The 25,195-nt window shown below is 39.4% G+C and overlaps 2 protein-coding genes across 4 annotated transcripts in view; both read left to right on the forward strand.

Annotated features, from left to right (window-relative positions):
- Window positions 1-25,195, forward strand: part of ITGA1 (integrin subunit alpha 1) — a 207,195-nt gene that overhangs the window by 39,612 nt on the left and 142,388 nt on the right. The window contains exon 1 of one of the 3 annotated variants that reach the window (XM_025924152.2): window positions 456-591. The exons of 1 other annotated variant lie outside the window; for it this stretch is intronic. In XM_025924152.2, the coding sequence (XP_025779937.2) occupies window positions 531-591 (61 nt within the window). In that variant the 5' untranslated portion in view covers window positions 456-530. Of the gene's footprint in view, window positions 1-455; window positions 592-17,285; window positions 17,419-25,195 lie in introns of those variants that run through there. One more of the 3 variants, XM_086678565.1, reaches the window with a different exon arrangement.
- Window positions 13,858-23,232, forward strand: PELO (pelota mRNA surveillance and ribosome rescue factor). Its single transcript, XM_025924153.2, has 2 exons — window positions 13,858-14,765; window positions 15,062-23,232. Exons 1-2 carry the CDS (start codon window positions 14,040-14,042, stop codon window positions 15,491-15,493), a joined length of 1,158 nt encoding a protein of 385 aa, XP_025779938.1. The 5' UTR covers window positions 13,858-14,039; the 3' UTR covers window positions 15,494-23,232.

The following is a 25,195-nucleotide window of genomic DNA, read 5'->3' on the forward strand; positions in this document are numbered from 1 at the left end:
GTTGAAAGTACTCTCCCCGAGCAGACCCAGGGGAGAAGTTAGGGGTGTGAAGGCGGGGCCACTGCACTGGCGACACCCTCCGAAGGTCCAGCCCTCGCCCGCCTTCCTGCCACCGTAGGGAGTTAGCCGGAGGGCGGCATCACCCTCTCAATGAAAGGCAGATATCCCTTTAAGGTTTGCTTTGTAGCTGGTGGACTTTAGCCTAAACACGAACCCGCGAAGCTGGCTTTATTTGTCCATGTCTCGGACAGAGCCTGGGAGACTGCCAGTGGGATTTCAGAAACCGAGCACGCGAAGGGGCGGGCGATGGGGCAGTAAGTCTGGGATATGAGGAGCGTGGAGAGGACTCAGAGGCATTCGTCCAAAACACAGGAAATTCACTCTTCGGCTTCTGCGCGCCGCGACTGGCCGGGGCCGGACGCAGACCTGCGGCGGTAGAGTGGCCCTGAGCGCGCGGCTCCGTTCCCAGTCCCGCCGAGTCCTGCCCCCGCCGATCCAGCGCGTCCCCGGGCTCTGCGGGCTCTCGGGCCATGGCCCCCCGACGCCAAGCCAGCCCAGGGCTGGCTGTCGCCCGCTGCTGGCTCCTCACCGGTGAGCGACCCTGCTTGTCTCTGGGCATCTGCGCGCGGGGCTCCGGGCTTGTTGTGGTTGTTGGGTAGAGGGAGACGGAGAGCTCTGGCCCAGAGGGGTGGATGGAGCGCTGGTCCAGTTTGGGGCGCTCAGGTAGTCTGGGCAGGTCTGAGTACAGAAAGGAGTTTCTGCGTTTCGTTTTCGTTACTCGTTTTGATGTGTTGCAAAACCTTCCCCCTCGGTGGTAGCAGGGAGACAGCGCTGAAAACTTGACAAGGTAGATGCGACTCTACAGACTTGTTTTGACAGTTTACACTGTATTTTAGGACTTTACTGAATGGCCTTTCCCCTCCTAACCCCGCTCCTCGGGAGGGAAGAAACTAGAGGGCGCCTGATTTATATGCAAAGTTCCTACCCTCAGGTTACTCAAGGGTGGGCATTTTTGCATTTTGTTGCTGTCAAGGATGAGGAGGAACTTTTTGAAATGGAGAAAGGGATAGAGAGCCTTTACTCTGTAACTGTCACAGAGCAGACCATTTTTTAATGCAAAGTATCGTATTGTTACGTGTGTATAAAAGGTATTTTTCATGAGGACTTAAAAAAACACTGGAAATACAAAGTTATATCCAATTCAGAAAAATGTTGAATCATATCACTCCTAAGATTTTCCAAATGATTAACCCACAGTCAGATCTTTTTTACCAGTTACTGACTGAGGGGAGAAGTTGTAGTGGTGAAAACTGGAAAGAAAGTGACCTGATTAATGGTTTGGTTAATGGCTGGGTTTAGCATATCATCAATATTCAGTGTTCAGTGTCTTTTTTGCTGGCATGCTTCTGAGTACTAGTTAATTCAGCATTTTGCCATTAAAAACGGGAATTACCTGGCCGGTTTACCCTGATTTGGATGTTCAAGCCTGGTTACCTCTTACGAAGATCTCTGAGAAATGGATTATTAGTAAGCAAAACGTTTTACATAGTGAGGTGGTATTAAGAGAGTTAATTATGAGCTACTGACTTTTCATCCAAACATTTTCTACTACTCAGGAAGTGTCCAGTAATCCAAACAGTAGAGACTTCTGAACAGCTTTACAGCCAGTGAATGGTTTAACTTACCAGCTACTGTCACTGCCCTTTACACTTATTTGACCTATGTGATGTCTCTCCAGCTCAAACTTTTTAGAAGTTGTTTGCCTTTTGTTGTTGTGTAAAATCTGAAGTTGTCTGACTATTCAAGTTGTACCTTTTTCAACTTACCAAAAAGGCAGTCAGTAGTGCAGAAAGGATCAAATGAAGTTTGCGCATCCCCCCTCCTCAAAAAAAAAAAAAAAAAAAAAAAAAAAAGAATGAGGGCCCTGGGTGGCTCAGTAGGTTAAGCAGCTGACTCTTGATTTCAACTCAGGTCATGATCCATGATCTCACTGTTTGTGAGTTTCAGCCCTGTTCTCAGCCTCTGCACCTGGAGCCTGCTTAGGATTTTCTTTCTCCCTCGCTCTCTCTGCCCCTCCCCTGCTCACATCTCTCTCTCTCTCTCTCTCTCTCTCTCAAAATAAATAAACTTTAAAATGAAACTTTAAAAAAATAGAGGTCAAAAAGTTATGATTTCGTATACTGAAGATCTTTTAGGTTTAACTGCTCTATTTACCCATGCCTAAAACAGTCACAAGTTGCATGCTGTGGGTTTTCTGCAATTGTTGGTAAGGCATATTAAGGCAGAAAGGGACTTAAAGAAGAATAACATATAGATATTTCTAAAATTTTTTTTAAAGTTTATTTATTTTTGACAGAGAGAGAGAGAGAGAGAGAGAGAGAGACAGAGCATGAGCGGGGGAGGGGCAGAGAGAGAGGGAGACACAGAATCCAAAGCAGGCTCTGGGCTCTGAGCTGTCAGCACAGAGCCCAACGTGGGGCTTGAACTCACAGACCAGACTGCAAGATCATGACCTGAGCCGAAGTTGGACGCTTAACTGACTGAGCCTCCCAGGCACCCTAAATTATAATACTTAAGTCCTTTTTGTGTATGTGTATATGTGCATGTACCTAAAAGTCAATCATATTTAAATTAGAATTTATTGTTCAGAATCAGTCAGTTCCTCATATGTACTATAATATGCCCATTTTATAAGGACCTGAAATTTGACTTCTTCCTCTCCTTTGCTAGTCTTCCAGTGAGTCATCATAGTGTCAGCTTTCCTGGAAACTTCTGGTCAGTTCAGAGTCCACCCCTAACCTGGGGTCTCATCACCATCCCTACCAGTGCACACTCCTGTAGAGTGCTCTTGCTGCCAATCTGAACCCAACCTCTAATCTATCTTCCTAATAAGTAATTTTAATTATATCTTAGTCTTTAGTAAAACAAACAAACAAAAATACTTTGATGGTTCTTTATTGTCTTCAGATAAAATCCAAAATTCTCAACTGACCATTCAGGGTCTGCTCTAATCCAGCACCCTCTCTCTCCTACTACGCCCGTATTGGTTTCCTGTTTCTGTTGTAACAAATTGCCACAGATTAATTGGTTTAAAATAAGACAAATTTACTGTCTTACAGTTCTGTAAGAAGTATCTCTAGGCTAAAATCAAGGTGCAGACAGAGCTACATGTCTTCTGGAGGCTATCAGGGAAAATCCATTTCCTTGCCTTTTCCAGCATCTAGAGGCCACCTGCATTCCTTAGCTTGTGGGTCCATCCTACATCTTCAAAGCCAGCAGTATAGCATCTTCAAATTTTTCTCTCTGACTGCTTCATCATCCATTTCTTTCTCTGACTCTGACCCTGTTGAGTCTTTCTTATAAAGATCCTTCTAATTACATTGGACCCACTTACATAATGCAGGATAATCTCCCTGTCTCGAGATCCTTAATTTAATCACACATGGCAAGTCCTTTGTGCCATATAAGGTAACATTCACAGGTTCTAGGGATTAGGACATGACATCTTTGGGAGACCATTATTCTGCCTACCAAAACCCCAAAATGTACACTTCCCATGATAGCCAATCACGTTTCCTTACTTTCTCCGTAATCCTCGCGCTCATTTTGATACTGTGGATATGATCTTGTTTTATGCATGTGGAAGAGAACTCCACCTTTCCCTCCACCACCCCCTGTTGAGCCTGTGCTCAGCTTAGATCTCTGATCTTGAATCTCATGCTGTGAAATAATATGCCAGGTAGGCTACCTAAATGTGGGTTTGGGGGGCCTGGGGTGGCTTAGTGGGTTAAGCTTCCAACTTCAGCCTAAGTCATGATATCAAGGTTCAGGACTCTGTGCTAACAGCTCAGAGCCTGGAGCCTCCTTCTGATTCTGTGTCTCCCTCTGTCTCTGCTCCTTCCCCACTCATGCTCTGTCTCTCAAAAGTAAATAAGCATTAAAAAAATTCACAAATGTAGGCTTATATCACCACAACAAACCACCACCATCCCAATAAACTTCCCGTTGGATTAAGAATTGTCTTGTATTAGCTTTTAACGATATTTTTAAATGATTTGTCAACAGATTGTTATTTTATGTATGTCAAAGTCCCAGCAAAAACTAGTGACACATATAAAGGATTTAACTGAAGAAAGTTTAATAAAGGGACTGTTTACAGAGGCAGTTAAAGGAACTGACAAAAGATGGTGGAGCACCTAAGGACAAACAATAATGAGAAGAAAGCATCTGAAGTAACAGTGGGAAGAAAAGCCATTACTAATCCTAGGCATGAAAAGGGAGCATTGTCAGGTTGACTGTGAACTCTAGCTATGGGAGAGGGACTGTTGGACAGGAGCTGGGGCATAGGAAGAGGAATGCAGCTAGAGCCCAAACTGAAGCCCCACCAGGAGGGAGCAGGGGAAATGAATACCCCTTCTTTTCCTCCCACCCTCTCATTTCTTGCCCAACCTTTCATTGGCCATATCCAACTGGCAGAATTAAACCTCCAGGGGAAAAAGATCAAGACATACAATAACAGAGAAAAACTGGCACAACTTAATGCTAAAAGGCACGTATTTATTGAGAACATATTCTGTGTGAGGCCTTGTGCCAAAAACGTTGCATATATTATTTCATTTTAATCTGAGAAACAGGAAAAAATTCAGAACTATTATCCATATATTGGAGATGAAGAAACCAAAATGCTAAGAGATTAATTTGTGCAAAGTCACACAACTAGTAAACGGCAAAGCCTGTGCTCAGCTTTGATCTCTGATCTCAGATCTCATGCTCTGAGATAATATGCCATACAGGCTATCTAAATGCAACTCCCTTTCCTTCTTGCTCAACCCTCTAAATGTTAAATCCAAGCATACCTGTCTAAAAGACTTTCATAAGGGCCTAATCAATGATGCAAGTCTGTTATTTTCATGACTTTTAGGTATACAGTGAAATTAGATGATGTCTACCCTACATTAATCATAACCCAAATAAGACTACTATCTCTGGATATTAAGAATATATAGAATGATGCCTAATTGAGTTATATGTCTCTCCACCCTAGAAATATTTTACTTAGCCTAAAAGCAAGGTGTCTTCCTTTGTGACTTTCTTCAGTCAAGATTTCCTATTCAAAATGAAGTCCAGAGGCACCTGAGTGGCTCATTAGAAGTGTCTGACTCTTGATTTTGGCTAAGGTCATGATCTTGTGGTCAGTCGTAGAATCTAGCTCTGTGTCTAATCCTCTGCTTGGGATTCTCTCCCTCTTTCCCTTCCCACCCCTCCCCTCTCTAAAAATAAAAAAATATATATGTGTGTGTATGAAATCCAGTGAGGTGACAGCCGAACATGGAAATCAGACACTTACTCATAACAAAGAAATGACCTCCAGTGGCACACAGTGGACTGTCAGGAATTACTGAACATGGGGAAACTCTTTAGTCATTATGATATCAGTAAAGGCAGCAATACATTCATAAGATTTTTGTTCGTTTGTTTGTTTAATACATAGGCACTGAGAGTAGGAGTGGAATATATATATATATATTTCACATTTCACCAGTTTGCCTATTTGTCGTCCCTGCTGTCATGATGCTCTTTTGATGCATAAACTTGGGCACAGCTGATAACTATTGATTTTACCTCCTCAGATGGATGCTCCTCTGCATATGTGCCTCCACCTCAAACCCCAAAAACTTCTCATTAGATTTAGAACTTGCTAAATTTTCATATTCTCCTTAAAATACTTCATAAAATAGCTCATGTTTAAAACATATTCAGAAAATTAGGGATCAAAGTGCTATTCTTTACCTACACAATCCTTCTGTTGTATGAAACACAAAATAGTGTATTTGAATTCATGTTATAAAATTGAGATGAAAGATATTTGGAATTGTTGCACAATGCTCAAATCAGAATATACTGCCTATCCAGAGTGCTCTGTGACTGGAGAATTGTATTCACTCTCAAAGCAAGTACAGAAGAGTATCAAGAGATGTAAATGAGCTGAATATATTCCTGTCAAGATTATTGAGTCTCTTTTAGCTCTTCCGTTGTGCCAACTCCTCTGAAGTCTCCAGGCCTTTGCATAAGCAGTTACTCACACTGCTTGCTAACCTCAAGTCCCCACATGAATGTCATTGCCAAGAAACCCACTGGAGTATATAGGTCCCCCTCTACCAGAAACATGTAAGCCCCTAGTGCTTCTATAACATACTACATGATAGGGTAATTAAATATCTGGCTGACTGTCTTCCCAGCTTGCTATATGCTCTATGAGGGTAGACTCTTCATTATCCTTAGCATCTAAAATAATAGGCACTTGAAATCTGTTATTGAATAGACTATAGACAAAGCCATAAAATACTTAAAAGATCAGATTGTCTCTTTTTGATGCATATGTCCTTACCTGGAATATATATATCTACCCACATTTATATCTAACTGAATAAAAGACACCATCAATTGAATGATGCACCATTATTTTATGCACTACTGAGAAATAAAAGTGCTGCCATTCCAATTATAATCATCAGATTGTTAGATGCCTACTAGTTTCAGAGATGTTGAAAAGTGGGAAAATGTGCATCTGAAAATCACAAATTTAACAAACAGTAAATCTACATGGTAATTTTCTATCACATTTCATTGTATTTTTAAAAACTGTATCATAAAATTTCAAACATACTCCTGGATACAAATGACACTCCTTCTGGATACAAAGATATGAACATTGTCCCTCTTCTTAGTTCTTTTCTATCTGATGCAAGGGATAATTGCTCCTCTGGCATCAGTAGCCTCACCAGATCCTAAGAACTGAGCTTCCTCTGAATACTCTCCCTCAGGAGAAAGGTGACAATAAAGTAAACATTGATCCAGCTGCATACAATCAATGACTAGTTTTGGCAAACCCTAAATTTTTGTCATATTGGTGGTTAGCGCTAGGGCTAACACAGATATGAAGGGACTTGATTTTTATCTAATGCCTTCTGTAATTTAAAAGGAAGATTAAAAAGTCAAGTAAGTCTTAAAAGAAGATTAAAATACATGCACTGGTTGGTGTTAGGAATTTACCTTATGTGCAAAAACATTAATATTGTTTTATCCAAACAGATCTCTATAAATAACAACAAATGAGAAATCTAATTTGAAAAATCATTGTAATTCAAATATTAAAAGGGGTGACAACATATGCTTTTTGCATGAATTATATGGGATCTGCTATAATAAATGCAAATTCTTAAATTTGAATAGGATATCTAACTCACATTAGAACATCAAATGATTAAGATTAATGGGGGGGGGGGACCCGAATAGCTCAGTCGGTAAGCATCTGACTTCAGCTCAGGTCATGTTCTTACAGTTTGTGAGTTTGAGCCCCACATAGGGCTCTGTGCTGACAGCTCAGAGCCTGGAGCCTGCTTTGGATTCTGTCTCCCTCTCTCTCTGTCCCTCCCCCACTTGCACTCTGTCTCTCTCTGTCTCTCTCTCAAAAATGAAATAAACATTTAAAAAATTTTTAAATAAAAAAGATTAATGAACCACATATTTTATTATAAATCCTATACTCCTAATACAAATTACAGTGTACTTTTTTTTTTTTAATGTTTATTTATTTTTGAGAGAGAGAGACAGCATGAGCAGGGGAGGCGCAGAGAGACAGGGAGACACAGAATCTGAAGCAGGCTCCAGTTTGAACTGTCAGCACAGAGCCCAGCACGGGGGGCTTGAACTCATGAACCGTGAGATCATGACCTGAGCCAAAGTCAGACATTCAACCAACTGAGCCACACAGACACCCCCTACTGTGTACTTTCAAAATCATTTTGTTAGGTATAATTTTAGTTTGCCAAATACTAAAGTTTGAAAACACATGGATACTGACCAGTCTTTAAAATTGTACATTTTATTGTTATATTTTTCGTAAAATGATCTTGTATAGGTATACGTACAAACAGAAACACACCCCTCATGGAGGCTTTTGTTGATAAGATTTTTGCTTATCTGGTAGGAGGTTTTATATTATTTTGTGACAACTGCAAGTAACTGCTTTTTTTTTTTTTTTTTCAACGTTTATTTATTTTTGGGACAGAGAGAGACAGAGCATGAACGGGGGAGGGGCAGAGAGAGAGGGAGACACAGAATCGGAAACAGGCTCCAGGCTCCGAGCCATCAGCCCAGAGCCCGACGCGGGGCTCGAACTCACGGACCGCGAGATCGTGACCTGGCTGAAGTCGGACGCTTAACCGACTGCGCCACCCAGGCGCCCCTGCAAGTAACTGCTTTTAAGCACAGGAACTTTAGACAGTAACTGAGTAAAAGTTCCTTCAAAACAAACAGACAAACAAACCGAAAACTTTCCCTTTTCCCCTTTTGCCTGAATTAGCTGAATACTTCTCCCAGTTGTCCTCTTAGCTTTGCTTGTGGAGGTCACATGGGCATCTCTGTACAATCCCAGGTTAGCACATTCTCCTTACGTAAATGATTGCATTTATTATTAGATATTCATAATCAGAGCTCTGGTTTACTCTGCAAAGATCATTTTCTAAACATGCATAATAAAACTGTTATTATATATTATTTACATTTTAAGATCTTTTCCTCAGTATGATGTGTTTAAAATAATCATTTTCTTACCGAAGCATGGGTATCTCAAAAATTGAAATAGGTTTTTAGAAACTTACCTTAAGAATAATCTTCTCTTTAAAATTATAGTGACGGGGCGCCTGGGTGGCACAGTCGGTTAAGCGGCCAACTTCAGCCAGGTCACGATCTCGCGGTCCGTGAGTTCGAGCCCCGCGTCAGGCTCTGGGCTGATGGCTCAGAGCCTGGAGCCTGTTTCCGATTCTGTGTCTCCCTCTCTCTCTGCCCTTCCCCCGTTCATGCTCTGTCTCTCTCTGTCCCAAAAAAAATAAATAAAAAAACGTTGAAAAAAAAAATTAAAATTATAGTGACATTATAAAACAGAACGTTTTCATAATTTTAAGACACCAAAGATAGACAAGTTAAAAACTCTGTATTAAAGGAGAACTAACGATCACATATTCTTTCATATAAGAACTATGATTATGTAACAGTTGCTGTGCTGAGTTTCAGGAACACAGGCAAATAAAAGGTAGTCTCTGTCCTTAAAGAAGTTCACACTCTGAAAAAGGCAATAGACAAGCAAGGAAGCAATGATGGGAAGAGCCTCCATGGTGCTGTAAGCAGAGGAAGGAAAAAAATTAGTAGGTGTTGCAGGGAAGTTAAGTCTTGGGATGCCTGGTGGCTTAGTCTTGGTTAAGTGTCCAACTTTGGCTCAGGTCATGATCTCATGGCTTGTGAGTTGGAGCCCCTCATTGGGTTTACTGCTGTAAGCTCGAACCAAGAGTGGAGCCTGCTTCAGGTTCTGTGTCTCTCTCTCTCTCTCTCTGCCTTCCCTCGCCAACCCCCCCCCCACTTCTCTTTCTCTCTCTCTCTTAAAAATAAATAAACATTAAAAAAAAGAAAAAAGTTAAGTCTTGCAAACAAAAAAATACAAGAAACAAGAACAATTATACAGCCCCTATACTGTGCTAAGCCCAGTGTATCCAAATAAGAAATCCATCCTCAGGAGCCCATTAGCCCTGCAGCTGTCATACAAACCATTTCTAGCATTCTAACATACTATTATAATGGGAAGAAGGACTGTAATCCAATTCACCAATGAAATGCATGAACTCATGCAGTAGGACTGACCTAAGGTTTCCCTGCAGAAAGGACACTAGTATAAATAGTGGTACCCAATAGATTATTCATCAGTCAGCTTTACTGAACCAGTTATTTTTCCAAGACTGAGTATGATCATGTTAAAGTGAGCCCTTGATCCTTGCTATGTCTGATCCAGATTTCTAGCTTCAGGTCAGGCATTCTTGGAGATTTACCATATATCTCACATGTTTATACAACTCTACAGTTAACAAGTGTCATAATCTCATTAGAATCTTATAAGGGTTATCAAATAAGAGAGTCAGGACCAATAATCTTACTTACAATTTAGACTGAAAAGTTCAGGTTTGTAAGTTAGGGGCCTTATCTAAAGTTGTTATAACGTACTAGAAAGATCATGACTCCTGTCTGCCAACTCTTGGTGTGCAAGGATTAAACTTGGTATCGATCTTTTACCACTACAGTGGGCCTTAGAAAGAATCAAATTCAAAAGGTACTATGCAAAAATGAATATAAATGTGATAGAGTGAGATTATGAGTACTGTTTCAGTTTTTTAAACATTTTTGCAGCATAGTCTTTACAATTAAGACAATTTTAATTATTGAATGCAATGCCCTCAATTCTTAAGAAAAAGAAACTTGAGTTTCTAAGACACTGAGGGCTGCCAAAAGTTAAGAGTAAAAACAATTGACAGGGTAAGAATTACAACCCAGGATGTTTGACTTCTAGCCCAGTTCTCTTTCTGAGACACTGGAATTACATCAAAAACAACAAATTGAAAACTTTTTTTTTATTCTAGAGAGATTAATATAAATATAAAAAATAGATATAAAGTTGCTGATATAAAGGTTTCTATTTTCAAAAAGCCAATAAATATAAAATTAGAATTTAAAGTAACAAAGGTAAATGTTTTTTTCTCATGATTTTGCATATTTTGGTAAAAAAATGAAAATACCATATACTGATATATATTACTTAACTGCTGTAACTACAACAGCTTTAAAATAAGAGGAATTACTTTTTATATACCATTATTAGGTTAAGTGAACTATCGTTAATTACAATATCATGCCTTAAGAACTGTCTGTGATAATGTTCATATAGCTGCCACACTTCACATCTGATACACTCAGGTTATTATCCATGTATAAGTGCCTACTATGTGCCAGGGACTTTTCAAGGGTCAGTGGAGGAGTAAAAGGATTAATCTACTCAGAGTTCAACAAGAAAGAAAAGATAGGTATTCCAATTACTATATACATGGTTTCAGGGGCGCCTGGGTGACTCAGTCGGTTGAGCGTCCGACTTCAGCTCGGGTCATGATGTCTGGGTTCGAGGGTTCAAGACCCACTTCAGCCTCTGTGCAGACAGCCCAGAGCCTGGAGCCTGCTTTGGATTCTGTATTTCCCTCTCTGCCCCTCCCCCACTTACACTCGGTCTCTCTCTCAAAGATAAATAAACATTTAAAAAATATTAAAAATATTTACATATGCAGGTTTTCAAATGTGAGGAAACATTTAAGCTGGGCTTAAAAAAGAAGTAGTACTTATGGAGGAAGGACTGAGAAGCAGTGACATTTTAAATAGAGAACATCATGAGTTAAGGGCAGCAAAGTAGACAGTTCCCAGGATGTATGGGGAACAAAAATTACTCCTGTGGTGGAATATAGGGTGCTGGAGGGGGCAAGTGGAAAATAAAGCTTGTAAAGCCAAATCATGGAGGCCCTGAACATCACAGAATTGGATTTTAATTAGTAGGGAATGAGAATTCTAAATAATTCAAAATAAAAATGTAATGATTAATCTGGAAATACTAAGTTACAACACAAAGCCTGTGAGAAAACATCTGATCATTCAAAAGTAAGCTCCAGTTACTAAAAAATAATTCTATTTCAGATCAAATAGTAATTCTATGAAAAATTTTGTAGTATGTTCACTGAAGCAAGTTTATGTTTAAAAAGACACCCCAAAGCAGTTTGCCTCATAATTTAAATAAACTCTTTAAAATAACCACAGAATTAGCAGTCAGTGTGGGTTTCCTACAGTTTTTAAATGTAGAAATATATGCGTATTTTCCTTAAGTAGAACACTGGATTTTTCTCAAGGATTATAATGGTGACCTAGGCTGGGCAGAAGTAAAAGTATGTTGAGCAGAAGAATATAAAGATTTTTTTTTTTTTTTTTTTTTTAGTAATAGAAGCAAGGAAGGGACTGATGCCTTTCAAATCCTCTCAGTTGTTTCCTAAGCTGTGGGTCTTTAACTGGTAAAGGTGACAATTAAGGGGAAGTGGCAGTGGATGACAGCACATAACTTATGGTTGCAGAGATTTCAAGCATCCATAATATACATAATCTTGTACCACTGAACAGAGGAGAGGATGGAGAGTTAAGCATGTCTGAATTTAAAAGCTGGTTATGTGATCTTGAATACATTTCTTTATGTCTCTGTAATTCATTTTCTTAATCTACAAAATGAGGATAACAAATATTTATAGATGAAGATTAGAAGAGTATATAGGAAAGTACCTGGTGAATATTCAATAAATGATAGCTCTTCATTAAAAACTTAACATTTATTAAGGTCCTACGGTATGCCTGCCACTGTGATTCTGTGGTTTTTAATCTTTGGCAGACTTTAGAGAGAGGTAAATTGTACTTAGAAAGGTGATCAAGGAGCAACTCAAAGTATTTATCTCTCTCCTAGTTAGGAAATCTCCGTTGGAGAGAGGCAAGCCATCTTTACACTTTAGTGTCATCAGTTCCTTACTCAAAAGTCACTGGGTTTACTTGGAAGTGGAAGAAGGAAGTCTGAGTTAGAAACTGTGAGGGCACTCACTATGACAGGAAGGTGTGAAAGGAAGAGGGAAAGGAGGTTAAGAACCGAGAGGAAGAGGAGAGGCCACAAAAACAATGACTCTAATTTGTACTAGAGCTGTAGAGGGGAATTTTGTGTCCCCTTAGAATCTCTGAGGAAGATAATTGAGATGTGAAATTCAAGACTTGTGCCAGAGTCAGATTCCTCTCTTTCATCCTGGTCTCACCAGTTCAAGCTTCCCTTTCAGTACCATACACAAGAAAGAGAATGGGAAGATACATGGTAGGACTCCTCTGCTCTCCACCCCATCTTAACCCTCAAGAAAATCTGATGGGCTTTTTCTATTTACTGATCTTGTTAAGAAGCAGTCCCCAATTCTCAACACCCCCACACCATAAAAATGCTGTGTGACTTAAGGATTTTCTTTAAAATAAATTCCATAGCCTTTCGGTCGTGTTGGTCCTACTACATCAGATTTTCCCCACTTCCCATATTCTCAGCTTTGGCAGTGATGATCCCGCCCTAAGCTTTTGCGACCCAATCCCTAACCTAAACATTTCAGGGGCTATTGAGCTGCAGAAAGCGGAGACTGCCAATTTTGGAATCTGGGATTCCCAGGACATCGGGACAAGCAACTGAGAGGTCCACCCAGGGGTAAATTCCACGGATGGTTTCTTCTCTGTGTGGCGTCAGTGCTTTAACATCTGGGTTAGTCAGATCATGCAGACACGGTAACTAAGAGCAGAAAACAGCTGGGCACGTTGCTCTGAGCCCACACGCACCGTGACCAGTCGTTCTTAGAAACCGCTTCTGGAAATACCAGCTCCAAAAGGCGTGCAGTGCTTGAGTGCGGATAAGGCAGGTGCAAAGCCGAGCACATTTTAGGACTGTGGGGCCAAGTCTGCACTTTTGAGAATTCCTCTTACTTTTAGTTAAGTTTTAACACTGGATTTACCCGGGGAAGAGAAGGTGTTCAGTGGCAGTTGCACGCAGCTGAAAAAAATAATTTGAACTACATATTCCTCAGATTCTGCACAAACAGTTGTGGAAGAGAAAACTTAGGAGGTCCAAGTTCAGCATTAAACAACCTGCCACCAAAGATTCCAACCACGTTCCTCCGTCGGTTTAGTCCTCGGACGCGCTTCACGCTTAGTGCGCCTGCGCCCGCGCGAACTGTGATTCCCCACCCCCACCACGCCTCCTCTTTGGGGACGTAAAACGTGCGCCGGGAGGCGGGACGCGGGCTACGCATGCGCGCTCATTGCATCAGCTGCTGGGTCCGTGCTGGCGGCTGGAACCGAGAAGACTGCGTTTGCTGCGGTGTCTCTCGCGCGGGTGTGGTGACGTGCGCCCGGAAACTAAGAAAAGAAGGGCTAGAGTAAGTGTTCCCCTCGGCCGCTCGAGTCGGTGCTATAGTATTTCCTTCCCGTCAGGCCAGTGGCTATAGGGACCAGACCCCGCCCCCTTCCCGGCCTAGACTCCCTTTCCCTCCCTGCCCCTTTCCCACCGGGTACCCCCTCATTTCCTCTTGTTCTGCCTGCGAATCCCCGCCAAAGTCATGAAGCTCGTGAGGAAGGACATTGAGAAAGACAATGCGGGCCAGGTGACCCTGGTCCCCGAAGAACCTGAGGACATGTGGCACACCTACAATCTAGTGCAGGTGGGCGACAGCTTGCGTGCCTCCACCATCCGCAAGGTACAGACTGAGTCCTCCACGGGCAGCGTAGGAAGCAACCGGGTCCGCACTACTCTCACTCTCTGCGTGGAGGCCATCGATTTTGACTCTCAAGCCTGCCAGCTGCGGGTTAAGGGGACCAACATCCAAGAGAATGAGTATGTCAAGATGGGGGCTTACCACACCATCGAGCTGGAGCCCAACCGCCAGTTCACGCTGGCCAAGAAACAGTGGGACAGTGTGGTTCTGGAGCGCATCGAGCAGGCCTGTGACCCAGCCTGGAGCGCAGATGTGGCGGCTGTGGTCATGCAGGAAGGCCTCGCCCATATCTGCTTAGTCACTCCCAGCATGACCCTCACTCGGGCCAAGGTGGAGGTGAACATCCCTAGGAAACGGAAAGGCAACTGTTCCCAGCATGACCGGGCCTTGGAGCGATTCTACGAACAGGTGGTCCAGGGTATCCAGCGCCACATAAACTTTGATGTTGTGAAGTGCATCCTGGTGGCCAGCCCAGGATTCGTGAGGGAGCAGTTCTGTGACTACATGTTTCAACAAGCAGTGAAGACCGACAACAAAGTGCTCCTGGAAAACCGGTCCAAATTCCTTCAGGTAAAACAGTCTTATCCAAGGGTAATTAAGAATGGGCAGAGGGATTTGTATAAACTACTCTTAGGTTTTAGGACTGGGAAAAGTACAAGAGGAGAAAGTGTTTACTGGGCTGTGATTGTAAGCGAGCTAATGAAATGAAAAAGAGAATTGTTAAATAGGGTATTTACATAGTAAACTTTGCTTTAAGTTCTCAAACTTAATAAAGTTTTATTAGTGCTTTTGGCTTTAGGTCATTGCAGGCTGATGAATGGGTACTCTAAGATTGTTTTGCCTAACTTTCATAATTGTGATTCCAGGTACATGCCTCCTCTGGACACAAGTACTCCCTGAAAGAGGCCCTTTGTGACCCTTCTGTAGCTAGCCGCCTTTCAGACACTAAAGCCGCTGGGGAAGTAAAGGCTTTGGATGACTTCTATAAAATGTTACAACATGAACCTGACCGAGCTTTTTATGGACTCAAGCAGGTAGAGAAGGCCAATGAGGCTATGGCAATCGACACATTGCTCATCAGTGATGAGCTTTTCAGGCACCAGGATGTAGCCACACGGAGCCGATATGTGAAGCTGGTGGACAGTGTGAAAGAGAATGCGGGCACTGTTAGGATATTCTCTAGTCTTCATGTATCTGGAGAACAGCTCAGTCAGTTGACTGGAGTGGCTGCCATTCTCCGCTTCCCTGTCCCTGAACTCTCTGACCAAGAAGATGATTCCAGTTCTGAGGAAGATTAATGATTGGAACTTCTAACTTAGACAATCTGTGTCTCCATTGTTACATTTCCTTAGCATCCTGGCAGAAAGCTGCAAGGCACTTTGTGATTCTTACAGGAATTTCTCATGTCTTTGGTCACACTAGGTATTGTGTGATTGGCAGGACATGTATTCAAACCAAACAATAAATTAAAAGGAAATAATTTCCACGTACTACCATCTTTATTAAATAGGATAATTTATATAGAAACTGTGAGTTATTTGCAGTACTCAAAAAGCATTTTGTGTATTTAATAAGAGTACCTATATATTCTTTGGGATAGATCATAAAATCCCAGATGTTTTTCCCTTGTCCTTTAGGAAAAGCTGTTTGGTATTTCATTATCCTCAGTTACACTGTTTATCTTAATTCTACATAGTGTTCTTGCGCTGTTTAATGATCCCTTTCTGCACTTTTTTAAGTTTTAAATTTGCTATTTTAAGTGATGGCCAAATAATTGTAGACTTTTCTAGAAAACAAATTTAAAATGGTATTTTTCTTAAGAAACTTGTTAAGCTCTTGGTGAATTTTTGTTGTTGTTGTTACAATTAATATTTGCTTTGGAGGACCACGTAGTTACTTTGGGATCATAGAGCTTTGACCTGCTAGGGATTTCAAGATAAGCTATTCGAAGTATTTTTATTTTTAAAATGCAATTAAAGTGTGTGATTTACTTGTTATGTGGCTAATTAGTGCCAAAGCTGAAAGTAGTCCCCAGTCTAGACTCCCATTTCTTTGCGCTATCACACTATTTAGTTGGCTTATCATAAATATGCATAGTGCTGTCTTATATTTCTATGTGGCATTAGTCTGTGCTTGCACATTCTTATTGGACTTTCCCTAGACCTTAAGTTGGGGTGAGAACACCTGTTCAGAAAGTTTGGTTAAGTCACATCTTTACTAGTATGTGGTAGCTGACTTGTAGTCCAATACTTTTTACTGTAATGATGGAATTTCTGCAAATACCTGACTTTAAAGTATTATTTTCATTAAGTATCTTTGATGCCCATTTTTAAGAATTAGGAAGGGCCCTGGAGTGTAATTGCATCCTGACCTTTTACAAACCTCAGCCTTAGCAAAATAATTAGGAAAGTCACTATAAAGAAAAGATGATAATTCAGTTTGCAACTGATGGGTATCTACTTCAAGTACAGATACTAAGTAAATTGTTGCTTGTCCTTTTTGTCTCTGGGCCTTTCTCCTGGGATAGATCCCAGGTTGGGATTTTTTCATAATTTCTCACTAATGTGAGCTTTTTTTTTTTTTTTTATCTGTAATTAGGAATAGACACTCCATGTACTTTAAAATTACATTGTTACATATCTACCTCCTAATCTAAAAATAATTTGGATTGTGATTATGTCAGTGGATATTTCACTTTAAAATATATGAAAAACATGTTACTGAATCATTTGGTAGTATAGAAAGAAATTGCTAAGACTTTTAATGTCTTATTTAATGTCTGATTGATAATGACTCATATTCTCAGTAAGAATTTAAAGATTTGGGGCATATATTACTCTCATAATCTATGCAGTATTGGTTATTCCTAGGTCTCTTATCTACAGTGATAGAAATCAGGAGAAATAAAACCTACCCATAAATCTGACCAATACATTTTAGGTCATAGGTTCTCAAACTAGCTGGTTGTTAGCCTGACCTTGAGAGCTTTTGAAACTCAATACCCAGACTGGATCCCAGGCTAAATAACCTTTACCCTAGAAGTGATGTTTTGTTTTGTTGTGTTTTGTTTTGTTTTGATTTAATCCCCAGGTGATTCCATTGGGTATCAATGCTGAGAACCATTGATTCATGTCTTGCTATTGGTCTATGGACCACCAGCAGACTGGACCCAGGACCCTGAGAGCTTGTGGGAAAATAGAGTCCAGGACCTACTCTGGACCTTGTGAGTTTCAATCTGTATTTTAACATCTCCAGTTGATTACTGTGTATAATACAATCTGATAAACATAGGCAATAGTTTATTCTCCCTGTGCTAATAAATCTATGGCTGGGGTTGCCAGATACGGAGAAAAACATTTGAATTTTGTTTTGTTTTGTTTTTGTTTTTGTTTTTAAAACATTTGAGTTTCAAGGTCTTTCAAGAGAGTTAATTGGCCAATATTCAGCCTAACTATCAATAAGACTTTTCAAAATAAAAGCATATATTTTTGTCTGTAAAGTGCTTAAAATATCTTCAAAAATTTCTATTTTTTAAAATTTACATTTTATACCATTATCAAGAATATAAACATACACGTATAGGGTGAACTATCAAAATAGTGATAGTATATGTAGTAAGCAGTAAAACTTTTTTATCTTAATAAAATAAACGGGCTTTGTAGAAGTGAAAAAAGTAGTGATAGCATATAGAATTTAAAAATTATAATTTATTTGTTACTATTCTCTAAAAAGCAAAATGAATGATAAGTCTTGGAAATCATATATAGTAGTTTAATTCTAATTGCTATTCATTAACAGGGAATAACTGGTTACAAATGGAAACATACCTCTCAATGAAATTTTGTACTGTAAATTTCCTCTTACCATCAGGCACTTACAAGCAAAGATTTGCTGCCCCTCCTGGACACAATAAATAAGAAGTGTGCAGAATGTTTCATTTTACTCTAGATATGAGATACATATATATATATATATATATATATATAATTTATTTATTCTGCTATTCCTGGTCCCCCATTTATATGTTAAGTATTTTGCTAATTTTATGTCTGGATTATTGATTCTGGATTTCATTTTCATTACCCTCTTACATACAAGTTGGATCTTTTCCCTCCCAGATGTCATTAGAGTAGCTTTGTAAAGCTAATTTTCCTTTATCTCTACCTATTTTCTGTTATTAATTTTATTTTCCTTTTTTAATCCCTGTGACCAGTTCTCTTAACCTCTAATTATCTTTAACAAAAGTGACTCATAATTTCTGCAATTCATGTATTTCTGGAACTGAAATATTCTTCATTGCTAAAAATAAAAGTACACAGATGAATTATATATATGTGAATTCCCCAAAGTAAAGCTGTTAGTTGGGAAAGAAGTATTGTGCTTTTAAATCCAATGGTTTCCCAAGCAAATAAGATTGAATGTTTGTGTTCAGTTCCAGAATATGTTGAATTGCATGTTGAATAGGGGTTTCTGAGGTGATTCTGAGAGTTTGAGGAGAAAGAAACCCTTTTGCCTATGGTCAGAGCTTAGAAATGGAGCATCTATATTTATATTACACCAGTCATTGAGGGTGATACATTTAATTTTATCCATTTGTTTTTAGTGCCTACTTTGATCCAAGCACTTAGCTGGGTTTAGGAAAGACAACATGTAAACAAATCACTGTTACAAAAGTAACATAGAAACTGTAAGAGGGCACAGTGTTGGAAGGGGTCACTTTCAGGATGAACTTTATAGAACTAGAGCCAGTAACTTTACGTAAAATAGTGAGAAGAAACCTGGAGAGGTTATCAGAAGGAGGAGAAGGGTAAGTGTGCTAATCACATTAGACCCTCCATGCCACAATAAAGAGTGGGTTTGACAATAATGAGAAACCACTGACAGGTTTAGGCGGGAGAATGGTATGGTAAACTTTGCATTTCAGAAATGTAACTGTTCAGCAGTATCAAGGATGAATTGGAAGAGGCAAGAAGACTGGTTAAGAGAATGCAGAGTAGAAAAATCCCCAGGGAAAACAATGTTGGTGTGAACAAGGACAGTAACAATACTGTGAAATAAGGAAGGAAAAGAAGTCAGTAGGCAATATGAAGAGATGGTATCAAAAGGACATGGGCTGCAGTTGTTCAGAATTGAAGAGTAGACTGTAGGGGTAAGTCAAACTTTTTTTTTTTTTTTAATGTAAGAGCAATAATGGCAAAATTAAAACAAAAACAGGAAATCTAGGAAGAAAGGCTAGCTTGCACGGAAAAACAGTTCAGTTTTGAATCCAGAAGGTGGCTGCAGGACATCTAAAATGCTCTTGGATGCTCACATCCTCACTCCCTTCAGGTTTTTGCTAAAATGTCATCTCAGTGAGGTCTTCCAAGCTAGTCTTTAAAAAAAAAAAAAAAAAGATAACTTCTCCAAGATTTCCTTCCAAGCCCTTCTTTATCTTATTCTTTTCTATAATGTTTATTTCATTTAGTTTTCTTATATGTCTATCATGTAAGCTCCATAAGGACAGAGACTATTGTCTGTTAGGTTCATTCTAATGCTAAGAATGCTCTCTAACACACAGCAGAGGCTCAAAAACTTGGGGGGTAAATGAATGACTGAATGAATTCATTCAGTCCCTTAATTAAGAAGGTCCCTTAGTTAATTGTGCTCACAGGTCTAAAGTTCAGGAAAAAGCAGTTGGCTGAGGTTAATGTTACAGGATTTGTCAGTGTGTAAGTAAACCTGAAATCCGAGAAAAAAAAAAAAAAGTGAGCTAACAAATTAGTAAAGCTAAGAAAAAAAGGCCAGAGACAAAAGCATAGGCAAATAGATATTTAATCTGTTTAAATAAATGCTCCTTGACTCCATTATCTATTGAAATCATTCAAAGCAGAGGTGTTTCCTGTATTTCAATAATATGGTCAAATAATCCTTTTTCTCCTATTGCGCTCTGTAGTATTCTAGAGATACACACATAGAAGAGCCAAAGTGTTGATTTCATAGAAGTTGAGTTTTAAAAGTTCTTAAGATAAAAATTCTAAATTGGGGGCTAAAGCCAAATTACTTTTGTATATGATTTTTAAGTGGGTCTTAATATACATTCATTTACAGATTTAGTATATGAAAGTTCCAGTTAAAAAAAAGATGTGTTAGGGGATCAAAGTTGAATTTATTAAGAGATTTTTTTCAAGATTACCATAGCACAGAAATTATTACCAAGTTCTATCTCTTTCAGGCCAGGTTTGTAGCAGTGTTACTGCTATTGGACCCTTAGCCCGTGGGCTCCTGTCCTAACATGGCATCTTTGATTTCCATCACTACACTTCCTCTTTTACTCCCTGCAAAAAAGGCCACAAGTGGCAGAACTGTGGCATAAATTTTGCAACATTTGTTTATACTTATTTTATAAATTGATTTTGACCTGCTCATAATTTTCTTGTAAATATTTTTTAGTAAAATGAGTTTCCAAGTAGTGAAGAGCAAAAAGTGAGGATTTGAAGGGCAACTAAAAAATGAATCACAATTTCAGATGAAGTTTTCAGAACCCTAAATAAAAGTTGTCTTCATATTGATGTCAATATATTTAAGCTTTGTGCAGAGCCTCAGTGCATGGATTCTAAGAGATTTAGTATTTTAGACAAGTGCTTTTTGAGATTTTCTTCATACATTATGTGTACTGCTGATCAACTGGGACTTTAGAAGTTTAGTGCAAAAGTGTCACTGAAAATTCATAATGGTTTCTAAAGGAGTTGAGATGCAAGTATATTTGTGTGTATTAAGGATGCCTTATTTAGAAGAGACTCAAAAGTCAACAGTGCAGTTGGTTAAGATGTTGGGAAATAAGATCTATAGTAATGGTCTTGGAATTTAGCAAGAACCATCTGAGGACTTACTTAACGTAGTCTTCAGGTAGTGGGTAAATGTCTCTAAAAATGAAAAATAAATTGGCCGATTTCAGTAAGGAGCTAGTTAGATGAAGAAGAAAAGCATTGACAAAAGATACTTGTTAAGCTGAAGTAGAAATGATAAAGTCTTATTTGTCATTTTTCTTTCTATACCAAGAATTCTTCCTTTTTAGGAGGTGTTTGATATATAGCATCACCATCTGTATTTTCATCCGTATTTTACAGTGTGCTTTATAGATTTCTAAGTATAATAATTTGTAAGATAGTCCATTTATATGGCAGTATTTAATTTCTCTATTTTAAGAAACATGTCAGTATATTCTGTTGTGATAAATAACACTGGGAAGCAAACTGGGATATTGTGAATTTGTTCACTTAAATTGAGGTGAAAATCCTGCATTTACTCGAGGAAAATCTATTTCTGTGTGCAATACTGTGGTTGAAAATGAATTTGAGGCTATCATTTTTGGTCCTGATAGTGAATATTTCAATTCTGTAGTAAGTAGTATCAATATAGGAAAGGTGCCAGTTACTAAAGATTGTGGCATTTATGATAAATTGTGGGGACTTGAAGTGCTGTCTTCCGTTCCCTTTCTTCAGCCTTTAACATTGCCCACTTTAAAATCCCATCACGTGGGCATTGAAGAGGGCATCTTTTGGGATGAGCACTGGGTGTTGTATGGAAACCAATTTGACAATAAATTACATATATTAAAAAAAAATAAAAATAAATAAATAAAATCCCATCACTTAGAACACCAGTGTAACAGAAATGTGCCTGTTTTCTATATAGTAGGAGAGTTAAAGGACTCAGAGCTTATTTCAGTTTAGGGAGCCACATTAGGTTCAGAACACCCAAGCCTGAGAGAGCAATATCTGCCAGGCCGCAAACACAAGAGAAAAATGTCTTTGCAGACACATTGCCTGGCCATGCACAGGGTTGGCTCCACTGTCCCAAATCCAGGAATGGACAACGTATTACATGTTTACTAAGGGCCAGGTCTACGGTAAAGTACTTTAGAATGAATTATTTAATTATTTTAAGAGTCCTCTGAGAAAGATTTTTGTCATTATTTTCAGATAAACTGAAATTAAAGGAGGTTAAATCATTTGCCCAAAATCACATAGCTAGTGGGTGTGAAGAGGTGCCTGATCAAGCAATACCCTAAAAAATGCAAGAATGCCAGTTCATTTTCTATTTGGAGTAGGTCAGATGTGCCTAGAAATAGAAAAACTATTTGATAACACTGAATTTTATTGGCCAAAGTTTATATGTTTTTTATTTACCTACCACAATTATTTTTCATCTCTTCATAAATACCAGGAACTCAATCCTATGGCAATCTATCTAGAATATGAGAATCAGAAAGTATACAGAAACTGTTGCAAGTGTATGTATTAAACCAAGCCCCTCAAGCCTTTACTTAGCATCTATTATTATTTCACACCTAGTTTTAGCAAGCTTGTTTTTAAAAACATTTTTAAACCTATGTTAATTCACTCATTTATTTATACATTTACTAAGCATCTTAAGTAGCAGGAACTATGCTACTCTTGGGTGTGCAAAAATTAATTAGGAATTTTTCCCTGCCTTTAATCAGCAAATTAAATATGAGGGAGAGATGATGACATGTGGCCAAGCTGACAGGGAGGTGACAGCTCAGGTGGCTCCTGAAGCCCCATCAGAAGAAAAAAAGTCTAGGGCTTAGAGTATCTCACTGGGTCCTGAGGACATTACTATGCCATAGCGACTGACGTTCATATGGAGGAAAACACTGAATTACACTCAGTGTATTCTGTTAAAGAAATCAAGGAAATATAGTGTCTTCTGTAAGTATTTTCCTCCAAAATTATTAAAAGACCGTGGTACTTAAAAAAAAATCTTTAGCTACCTATTAAACCTAGAATGACAGTTCCAGATAACCAGACTTTAAAGATGAATTCTCCTTAAGGGAAAACTAATCCAATAGGTCTTAGTTGTAAAATTTATCAGAGATGGGAGGTCCTCGGAGTTCAAGTCCAAGTTCCAGAAGTTTTATGTCTGGAATTTTTCATCAAGTCCTAGTGTAAACATTGACTAGAACTTTTTGTTTGACACTGTTGTAAAAAATTGCTCTGTGAATATAAAACATATTTTAATCTTGTGTTTCACCTCATTGATCCTGTGACCATAATTTGTATTTTTTTTTTCTTTTCCAAGTGTACTGTTGGCAGCGGTATGAGTCACTTGGGGGGGGGTGGCATTTGAGGTGGAGGAGAGGAAGATTGAAAAGACATTGCAAAAAAGGGTGGGGGAGCCTGGGTGGCTTAGTTGGTGGAACACCCAACTCTTGATTCAGCTCAGGTCATGATCCCAGGGCCGTGGGGTCAAGTCCCAAGTTGGGCTCTATACTCAGCTATGATTCTCTCTCCCTCTGCCCACCCCCTCTCTCTAAAATTATAAAAAAAAAAAAAAAAAAATTGCAGGACATGCCTCTGAATCATTTAGAATCATAAAGGTTAATGCTGTGAGGAACCTTATATATCATCTGACCCACTCACTTCATGATATAGATGTAACTGAGGCCCAGAGAAGGTTGGTAACTTGTTCAAAGTCACATGAACAGGAGTTTTTCATAGGGTCCACATTCCTGTTTGATCCATCCTGTTCCTATTTCTTACCCACTTTTATTGTCACCAATGCTTATTGGAAGGTGGTTGGGGTTGAGAAACAAGGGACAAAGTGGGATCTTAGAATGCTTTAAACCCTTCTTATTTATCAAATAACTTCATCTGGGGCAAGGCAATTTCTCTCTCAACAGCATCATTCAGACCCAAATTTAGCTTTGAAGTTCAGTTATTCACTCCTTGGAGGAGAGTCTTCTGCTAGAGAAAGACTCTGCCTCCTGCCTTTCTTCTTTTGAGAAGCATTTCATTCTTCTGACAACCATTTACTAAGTACCTGCCATGTGCCAGGCACTCTGCTAGCCCCCAGCAATACGAGGTGGGTAGAGAAGGTCACAGTCCCTGTACAGAAAAGCCAGTCAGTAAACAAGCTATTGTAGCCCCGCAGTAGGTGCAGGAATAAATGTGGAGGAATGTAGTGCACAGAGGGTGCTCTTAGCCTGGCTTCACTAAGGAGCTGCTATCTGAACTTGAAGTGATCAATTCCAGAAGTCACATTGATCTTCCATTATTCTCTAGAGAGATGAGGCAAAGGAAACTGAGAGCATTTCTCTTTGAAAGCCTCTCAAATTTATTTGGTACCTTTTTCTTCTTCAACGTAGTGGTCCCTGTAATCCCTAAGCTCTCTAGATGTTAAATATTTATAGTGAAGAGTCAACAAACCTAAGAAGAAGAAACATCATGGAGGAAGGAGATTACATCACCTCCTAACCTCAAAACTGAGTGAAAACTGTACAAGTGGTATGAGAAATACGGATTAGGGACCATGACTGAAACAACTTTGAGATTCTGGGACCTTTATATCTTCCACGTTTTTGTTATCTCCTGTTTCTCTGTCACAAGCAACAGCAAATCAGTTAATCCGGAAAAGTGAGTTTGTTTTTCTGAGAACAGAAAAGAAAGGGATGGTGAGAGGGGGAGCATGGGACGTTATGTCCTACTCCACAGCCATTCTTGGAAAAGAGGATGTCTAGGAGAGAGAGGGTGACGGCAGCTACCTCAGGGAAAAGAAATCTGACTGCTGGGCCAGCTGTCAAGAAAGAAATGACAGCTTGCTTGGGCTTGCGGGGAGGGCCCAGAGACTGGACAGTAGGAAGACCCGTTAGAGTCTTTATTCAGCATTTTAGCCTCAGCTAAAAATTCAGGAAACTCCCTTAATAAATAGCAACAACTTCTCTCTTAAGTAGTGCATTTCACTAAATGGCCGACATGGATGGGGTGTGGTGGAAAGAAAGGAAGTTTTCTGCAGATGAGAGAAAAGAACAATATATGAGCAAGAATGACTCTGGGAACAGTTCTCTGACCCTTTGTGTCTCAATGGTATTCTCAGCTGGGTTAAAGGAAATGGAATAACATGTGGAATGTGGGGAAGTCAGAAGGGCTGAGAGGCAAAATTATCTACCTCATTAAATGTAGTCATATTTTTAAAAATAATTAGTCTGTTATCACTGAGAC

The sequence above is a fragment of the Puma concolor genome, chromosome A1, assembly GCF_028749965.1.
Source record: "Puma concolor isolate L17-30 chromosome A1, mPumCon1.1.hap2, whole genome shotgun sequence".
Classification (NCBI taxonomy): domain Eukaryota; kingdom Metazoa; phylum Chordata; class Mammalia; order Carnivora; family Felidae; genus Puma; species Puma concolor.

Bases quoted from the DNA above. Each gene is read 5' to 3' on its own strand.
- PELO (XM_025924153.2), top strand. From the start codon at position 14,040: ATGAAGCTCGTGAGGAAGGACATTGAGAAAGACAATGCGGGCCAGGTG. The intron at 14,766-15,061 runs GTAAAACAGTCT...TTGTGATTCCAG, and splicing joins ACCGGTCCAAATTCCTTCAG to GTACATGCCTCCTCTGGACA.